Source organism: Dryobates pubescens, chromosome 23 (assembly GCF_014839835.1).
Source record: "Dryobates pubescens isolate bDryPub1 chromosome 23, bDryPub1.pri, whole genome shotgun sequence".
In the NCBI taxonomy this organism is placed as follows: Eukaryota; Metazoa; Chordata; class Aves; order Piciformes; family Picidae; genus Dryobates; species Dryobates pubescens.
In genome coordinates, this window is record NC_071634.1 from 5,322,597 (window position 1) to 5,331,303 (window position 8,707).

At 53.4% G+C, this 8,707-nt stretch overlaps 1 protein-coding gene across 1 annotated transcript; it reads left to right on the forward strand.

Annotated features, from left to right (window-relative positions):
- On the forward strand, positions 1 to 2,239 carry MRPS26 (mitochondrial ribosomal protein S26). The gene is made up of 4 exons (XM_054172242.1): positions 1 to 305; positions 736 to 873; positions 1,593 to 1,716; positions 2,096 to 2,239. The coding sequence occupies exons 1-4, from the start codon at positions 31 to 33 to the stop codon at positions 2,225 to 2,227; spliced, it is 669 nt and encodes a 222-aa protein (XP_054028217.1). The 5' UTR covers positions 1 to 30; the 3' UTR covers positions 2,228 to 2,239.
- Positions 2,240 to 8,707: the final 6,468 nt, after the last annotated feature.

Consider the following 8,707-nt stretch of genomic DNA (forward strand, 5'->3'; position numbering starts at 1 on the left):
TCACGTCCGGTCCGCGGGCCGTGCCCTGCCATGTTGCCGGCGCTGAGGCGCTGCCTGCCAGGCTCCGTTCTGGTTGCCGCTCTGGGCCCAGCTGCCCGGCCAGGACCCGGCCTTGGCCTCTGCCCCGGCACTGCTGCCGCCTGGGACCCGCGGCTGGTCCCGGCGCGGGGCCGCAAGACGCGACATGACCCTCCCGCCAAGTCCAAGGCGTCGCGGCTGAAGCTGCCGCCGCCTGTCGACCCCGAGGAGCTGCTGGTGGTGACCGAGCGGTACCGGCAGCACCGGCTCGTCCTCAGCGCCCTTCGGTACCCGCAAGGGAGCTGGGACTGCTGTGGGACAAGGGGCTGGGTGTAGGGCTGTGGGGGTGCCGTGGGGCAAGGGAGGGTTGAGGAACTGTGGCTATGGGGCAGGGGGCTGAGTGCGGTTCTGTGGGGCAAAGGTGGGTTGTGAGGCTGCCGTGGGGCACTCGATATGGGGCTGCTATGGTGCAGGGGGTTGGTTATGGGGCAGGGGGCTAGGTACAGGGCTGTGGGGCATGGGAGGTTTGAAGGGTCTGGGACCACTTTGGGCTATGGGTGACTGGTCCCCAGGTTCTTGTGAGGTAGGGAAGGGCCAGGGCGGTGGGGCTGGGGCCACCCTGGGGCAGGGGGCAGGATCAGGGTGGTGGAGCTGGCTCTGCTATGGGGCAGGTTTGGGAGAATCTCTTGGGTGCTGAAGTGCCTCCCCTCCTGGCAGGGCCGAGTTCAGGGCTGAGGTGCAGCAGAAGAAGAGGGAGACTCTGCTGTCCCAGGAGTCGTCGACGGAGCTGTTGGAGGAGCATCAGCGCCTGATGGCCTGGAACGAGGCGGAGAACGCGCGGCAGAGGGCACGCAGGTCAGCCTCCTGCCCCTCCCTCTACTCCTGCTTGGGCACAACTGACTTCAGCACCTGGGTCACTCAGAGCCAGGCTTGGTTTTTACACTTGACCTAAACATTGGCTTCTTGAAAATTAGTCTGCATACAGCCAGTGACATCTGCAGCACCTCCTGCTGCCAGGGGTAAGTCACCAAGCTCTGGAGGTCCTCCCGCTCTCCTCTGGAGGTGTCACCAGGAGGAGAAGTTTTCTTCATGTTCCCCCCCAAGGGAGCTGTCCTTAGGTCAGACACAGGGAGCATGTCAGTGCTTCCCAGAAAATCAGTATCTCCTGAATCTCAAAATCAGGAGAAGGCAACAGGGAAAAGCCAGCTGGTCTTGTCCTCACTAGCTATCCACTGGCCCATCACAAAGTGCTTGAGCTTCCACATCCAGTTCCTGCTGGAGGAATTGTGTGCTCCAACTTAGAGCTCCCAGATACACCTTGTTGGGTCTCAGCCTCATAGCACTTGGGCTGTGAAAGCTTTTGTGTTCATTTTTCTCTTACAGGACATGGGGGATTCCCTTGGTCCCTATGCTGGGGTCAGCACAAGCTTTCCTGCCCAGCATGGCCTCTGGCTGTGCACACCCCTGGCAGCTTTGCATCCCAGGGGGGTCATCATATCTCACCAAGGTGCTACCCTGCAGAGCACAAGTGTCTGCCAACACTTTGTCATTGTGTTTTCCTTTCCCTGTGACAGAGAGGAAAGACTCAAGAAAGAAGAGGAAGAGCGGAACAGGCACAAGCTGCAGGCTGCAGAGAACAGAGCCAGGCACATGGAGGCTGTGCTGAAGAAGAAGGAGGAGGAGATTCTCCAGCTGCAGGTAAGAGCAGCTGGTCCCTGCTGGGGGCAGCACTGGCCAGCAGTCCCTGCGAGGGATTTGTTGGCAGCCCGTGGGGGCGATGTGGAAGCCATGGGTTTATTTTCCAGAGAGCTTCATACTGGGAACTGGGAGCACTTCCAGGAGTGCTGACAGCATGTGGATGGGAGGGAGGCTGAGTGAGAGCTGTGAAAAGAGGGTGGAATAATCCTGAGGGAGAGAATGAAGGTTTCCTTGGGCTGGTCTGGGTGCTTGCTGAGATCCCAGTGCCGCCGGTGGCTTCTCTGGCTCTTGGAGCTGTGTGGCGAGCAGCAGGCTGTGCACCGCGCACCGTGACTCGTCTGCTGCCCTGCATGAAGAGCTGCTGCTTGTCCCCTTCCAGGAGGAAGCCAAATCCTTCATCACCCCTGAGAACCTGGAGGCACGGATCGAGGAGTGCCTGGACAACCCCCGCAACTACAACTTCGCCATCGACAAGGAGGGGCGGATCGTCAGGCGGACTGCGCTGTCCTAGCGGCACGGGGCAGGGGCTCCCTGGCCTCGGCGGGCCAGCCCGGCGCCGCCTCTTCCGTTATAAATCACCCCCAGAACTGGTGGAGACGGCTCTGGGTCTGGCTGTGGTTCTTCTGCAGGGTTCCTGCCTGTGGGGAGAAGGGTGAGGGAGACTCGGGCCAGGTAGCATCTTGGCCTCATGAGGCAGCTCGGAGCTGCTGCTGTTCGTGTGCCTGTCACTGGCTCTCTGCTCTCCCACCTCCCACGAGCGCAGATCCCTCCAGCTTTCACACCAAGCACATGGTGGGGGCGAGCAGGAGGAGTTCTGAGGCAGCTGCCAGCTCCTCACCATAGCTGTTCACACCTCGACCCCTCAAGATGCCTTTGAAGGGGAAGGGTCTGAGTGGCTCTGTAGGAAACACCAACCCTCTGCTGGATTTTGGTGGTGGTGGGGAAAGAATTTGCTGTTCCTCTGGTTCCTGCTGTGGTGGAGGGACCTGCTGTTCCTGCTCACACTCAGACCCACCTGTTTCTCATCTCTTGGTGTGTGGCTAAACAGGAAAATGTGATGAGAACATCCAAACCATGCCAGCTTTTGTGTATCTCCTCTTCTTGTACTGCTTCTAGCCTGCTTTTACTCATCACCTGCAGTGCAGTAATGGAGTAATTACTCTGGGTCCTCCTTGGTGGTCCTGGCTGAAGGTGGTCTTGCAGACAATTCACTGCTCTGTTGCAGGGCTGTCAGAGCACACAAAAGGAACAGAACAAAGAAAAGATACTCTGCCAAGGGAGTCCCTGCTGTGAAAACCACCTGAGCCCCACAAAAACTGAAACTGGAAGAACAGGGACAAACCCCGGCCTGGAAACTGGGGAAGAAAGGGGGAAATCCCAGCAGAAGGAACTTCCCAAACTGTGTAGTACAGTACAAGTCTCACAAAGGCCAGACAGCCCCTTTCCTGTCATGCAGTGAGCATGGCTCAGTGTGGTGGAGAATGCACCATCCAGCCTGCTCTGGTGCTCTCTGCCAGGGGGTGGGGTTGGTCAGCTTAAACCAGTACAGCACTGGGAAGTGTCAGCAAAGGAGCTGGCCCTATGTAAGCCATGTGATTGCTGAGCTGGAAGATGCCAGCACTTGCAGCCCCAGACATTTTCATCCTTACACTGGTAAGAGTCTGCAGAGATGTGGGACTGTTGGAGTAACACCATGGCACTGAAGGACAGACGGTCAGGGACCACCTGGAGGACTTTCCTTCTATCCCTCCAAGTTTCCCATGGGTCAAAAAGGCACAGAAACAGAATCATAGAATGGGTTGGGTTGGAAGGGATGTCAAAGATCTTCCATTTCTAACCCCACTGCCATGGGCAGGGATGCCTTTCCCTAGCCCAGGTTGCTCAAGGCATCCAGCCAGGTCTTGAGCACCCTTAGGCAGCAGGTGTCCACAACCTCCCTGGGCAATCTGTTCCAGTGCCTCACCACCCTCACTGGAAAGAATTTCTTCCTAATCTGCCCTCTTCCAGCTCATCCTGTCAATACAATCCCTTGGAAACTGTCCTTCCCCACCGTGCCTGTATCTCCCTCAGGTACTGGAAGGTCACTCTGGGGTGTCCCTGGAGCCTTCTCCAAGCTGAACAGCTCCAACTCCCACACTCTTGACACAATCCAACTTAATTGTCCCCTGGTGTAATGTGAGGCCATTTATCTGTCCTATCATCTAACTGCTTGAAACTGGAGGCCACAGTGGTTTAGCATGTCTGAACCACTCAGATTCCATTCTGAGAGAAGACTGCAAAGGACATCAGTGAGGCAACACTTGTAGGAAGCAGCAAACGCTTTTTACTGGACCAGTAAGTGGAAACAAGCTTTTGGCCTGCTAGCCTGCCTTTGGCAAGAGCTGCACAGGCTTCCTACGCTCTCCAGGCTTCCAGTAGGTGCTGGAGATGGGTTCTGAAGCAGGTGCCCTGGGCAAGTTGAGCTGGGCACACGATGCAGCAGCCAGAGGCTGCACAGCCCTGCTCACAGGGGACTGGAGCCCCTGCTGGCATTGCCGAGTGCCTGGAGTGCCAGGGCACTGACTCACAGGACAGCCCTGGTCCCAAAGGCCCACAGAAGCTCATCTCTGATTCAGGGGGGTCCTGACCCATACCCTACTGATGGGGTGGGCACCCCACACAGGCTGCCAGCTGAGCACAAAGACACTCAGAACCCCACCCTCCTTAGGGCAGGTTGACACCCAGGGAGTCGAGAGCTAGGCCTGGCCTCACAGCTACAGGAAGGGGACAGCAGCCAGGCAGTGAAGCTTCACCTCCCAGGGTCAGGGCCCCAGCCCCAAAGACAGGGGGGAAGGCACCTGCTGAGCCCCACACACACTGGCACCACACCTCTGAAAGGCCAGGGCCAGACATACCCCTGCTGATGACAGGGGGTGTCTGTCCTTGAGCCTCCCACCGGGCACTGGTGACACACAGCCCTGCTTACAGGGCAGCACCCCTAGGCTTGGCACCCCCAAAAAGCCCCACGGAGAGCCCAGAAATGGCCTGCACACAGCATAAGGGCTGCCCCTGCTGGCTGCAACACACCACCACCGCTTCAAGAGCCCAGGGAGAGCCCACGGGGAGGTCACCCAGCCAAAAGTGGTGCCATGGGCAGCACTGCGCCCTCCAGCATGGCACTTCTTCAACCCGCACCCCCTGAAGGGCCAGGGAATGCTCCTTCCTGTTAGCTGCCTAAAGCAGCCTCCTCCAGCCCTGCTTACAGGGAGCTTGGGCCGCTCCTGGGGACAGGGAGACAGAGGGCTCCACAGCTCACCACACAGGCTCAGATTATGGGGCTGTCATGCTGGCCAGGGCTGGGCAGACCCCAGCCATAGAGATTTTCCCCACCTAGTGTTATGGTGGCGTCTCAATATTTGTCACGTGTTACATAGAAATAAAACCGTGGCATTTTGGGGGGCTCTCGGTCTGTACTGAATAGGCTTGAGCTGGAGGAGCAGCCCTTTGCCAAGCCCTTTCCTTTTTGACCACTGGAGGGCGCGCTTGCATCAGCAGACGGCAGGCTGAGGGCCGGGCGAAGCGACAAAGCCTCTCCGAAGATGTCCCGGTTAATGAATTTCGCATCATGAGTGCACCTGTTTCATCGATTAGGGACTCTCACGCTGTAATATTGACTAGGAACAAGCAGGGCATAACAAGCAGGGCATACAAAATAGTTGCACTTTTTACCTTTAGTCTCTATAATTCATTACTTTCTCATGCTCTCAGTAAGCTTGGTAAGAAGTTTGCCTCAGCCTTACTGCACCTTTTCTTCCACCGGTGGCAGATTTCCCTTGCCCAGTGTTTTCTTCTTCAGCAGCAGGTTTGTGGCAGGCTTGTTTGTTGCATGTGTTCCTGCGTGGGTCTGGTTTCTTGTGATTCACCAGCAGAAAATGCCACTGAAACTAAACAGCAATCCTTTCTGTTTGGCCAGGTGGGGAACGGGAATGAATTCAAGTCCACCGAGCAGCAGAACTGTGACTCAACTTCATCTCAGATAGCAGAGGTTAATCAGTGAGGATAAAATGATATCATATATGCCACTTATCTCTAACCCCTAACTCTAACCCCTAATCAATGAGTATGAAGTGCTATCACATATGCCACTTACCTGTAACCCTAACTCCAAGACCTTACCTAGCAACCCTAGCCCTAGCACCACAGTCCAGCCACTTGCCCAGTTCCTTTGAGTGAATCAGTGATTCACATGCACATCACAGGGGAATCCTAGGGGGAGGGGGAATGGGGTGAGTGTTACAGATTTGGGGTGTATTGATGATCTGGCTGCTGCTGACTACAGTAAACCAGCAGATGTGATGCTGCAATTTTGATTGAGGAGAAGACTGGTAAGTATTTCATCCAATGTGGTTCCTTGAGGACGTGGAAGGAAGGATGTTCAGAGACCAGGGGAGGTGAATGCCTTTTCTGCACCGGTCAGTGCTGCAGCTCTATTTGGTCTATAGCCAAGCCTAAGCTTCTCCACACACCTTTGGAACAATTAGCTCTGTTGACTTCAAAAGGGATAAGAATTTGGTACAGTTTACAATGGCTTTAGCCAGCTGGATAGTGCTACACATTATTTAGCTTTGATTAGCTTAGTCAGTGCACAGGGCTAGTAAATGTTAAGCATTGCCATTAATCATACAGCAGTGCCACTTACAGGCTCTCAGCATTCTGATATTTAGCCAGAAGTGCAGGTGTGCAAATGAGGAATGTTTTGGCTTTACAAGCCAAACCTGTCTGCCTCTCACACCTGCACATGTTTGGAAAACAAATACAGCCCAACAAAAGCACTTCTCAAATGTTACTGCCCAAGGATTCCCTGCCCAAATCCTTGTGAGACTTGCCCACCCCTATAAAAGAAACAGATGCTGCTCTGAGAAGTGTAAAGCTTGTGTGTTGCACTGAAGTGAGTGTGACCTGTTCATGCTCATCAGAACTGCAGCTTGTAGGAGGTATTTGATTACCTTCAGAGCCTGGCCCTGGCTCAGCAGACAGGGGTATTATCCATCTAAAAAGCCTCATCTTGCTCCCTCTGAAGACAGTGACAGTGCCCTCATCTTCCTGTGATTAGTAGATGGTCTCTTGGCAATATTTCACTGCATAGAAGTTCATATGCATGAGCTTCCACTTCAAATATTTGCAATTATCATTTCTTGTTTGCTTGTTTGGAGACACTTAAAACATTTCCACCTGCCTTTTCTTTTGCTTATTGTAGGTTCTGTGCTTTTAACACTCAAAATAACTACAAGTGGTGTGTTGCTCTGCTGCTTTCAGTGCAGCTATACATGCAGAGTTTGCAATCTGTGTGGCAAAATGCAGATTCTGCCATTATTAATAGAATAGAATTAACCAGGTTGGGAAAAGACCTTCGAGATCATCAAGTCCAACCTATCACCCAGCACCATCTGATCAACTAAACCATGGCACCAAGTGCCTCATCCAGTCTCTTCCTAAACACCTCCAGTGATGGTGACTCCACCACCTCCCTGGACAGCACATTCCAATGGCCAATCTCTCTTTCTATGAAGAACTTCTTCCTAACATCCAGCCTAAACCTCCCCTGGCACAGCTTGAGACTGTGTACTCTTGTTCTGGTGCTGCTTGCCTGAGAGAAGAGACCTCCACATGGCTACAATCTCCTTCCAGGTAGTTGTAGACAGCAATAAGGTCTGCCCTGAGCCTCCTCTTCTCCAGGCTAAGCAACCCCATCTCCCTCAGCCTCTCCTCACAGGGCTGTGCTCCAGACCCCTCCCCAGCTTTGTTGCCCTTCTCTGGACACCTTCCAGCAACTCAACATCTTTCCTAAACTGAGGGGCCCAGAACTGGACACAGGACTCAAGGTGTGGCCTAACCAATGCTGAGTACAGGGCACAATGACTTCCCTGCTCCTGCTGGCCACACTGTTCCTGATGCAGGCCAGGATGCCATTGGCCTTCTTGCCCACCTGGGCACACTGCTGGCTCAAGTTCAGCTGCTGTCAGCCAGTACCCCCAGGTCCCTTTCTGCCTGGCTGCTCTCCAGCCACTCTGACCCCATTAAGCTCAGCTTTGGTGAGAAAACCTACTCTGAGCACAGTTTGCTGCACTCAGTTTTTGAAGATGTTATTTCAGAATGAAAGAGAAACTTGGCAGAGGGTATTTGTGCAAAGAATCAATAACAGAGAGGATAATATTGCCTGAAAGCTTCACAGACCCTCATGAAACCCTGCTGCTGAAAAGCAAGGTCTTCTTGTAGTATAGGACACAGAGACACCTAAGATGTATCTTCCAGAGGTCAGTGAGGAGACAAGAAGATCAAAAGTGGTAGGGAACATTCATAATCAATTGCTAGTGCAGACACTGTTAGAACTGCAGCTGTGTGAGTTTACCACAGCCTTGCAAGCACAGCTGGGGAAGGCAGGACTGAGCCTGTTTAGAGCTACTTTGGTTCTCTCTCTTCTGGGTAGATGTGAAGCTAGCTTAATGTGTAAAACCTGGGGAAACCACCATGACAAGGTGATGCTGCTGGGGGATATTGGCAGAACTACTTAAAGCAAACAATCATAACGAAGAGGTAGGACTGAGCTTTTCAGAGAGCCTGAGAGGATGTCTAACTCCATGGAGATAAGGGGACCCAACCAAAGCAAAACTGGTAGGAAACTTCTCTCATTTGCATTGTGGCCCTAATGGGGTCACATGTTCTTATACTTTAGCTCAATTAAGGCATACATCCACCTCAAAAAGATCACTGTAGCCTTGGGCTGCATGGTAGTAAATCTATCTAAGGCTCAGAAACAATATTTTTAGTAGAAGAAATGAGTGAATGGCAGTAGCTGTTGAGACATAATCACATCTGATGTGTATGTCAGAAGTGGTTAACTTCTGAATGGTTAGAGGCTATTTTTGTTCTTCAGTAGATGTTTGGTGACTAGAGCCAGCAGCCATATTTCTGTGGCACTGCATGAGCTGTCCTAGATTAGTACCCTCTGAGG

Bases quoted from the DNA above. Each gene is read 5' to 3' on its own strand.
- MRPS26 (XM_054172242.1), top strand. From the start codon at position 31: ATGTTGCCGGCGCTGAGGCGCTGCCTGCCAGGCTCCGTTCTGGTTGCC. The intron at 306-735 runs GTACCCGCAAGG...CCCTCCTGGCAG, and splicing joins CTCGTCCTCAGCGCCCTTCG to GGCCGAGTTCAGGGCTGAGG. The intron at 1,717-2,095 runs GTAAGAGCAGCT...GTCCCCTTCCAG, and splicing joins AGGAGATTCTCCAGCTGCAG to GAGGAAGCCAAATCCTTCAT.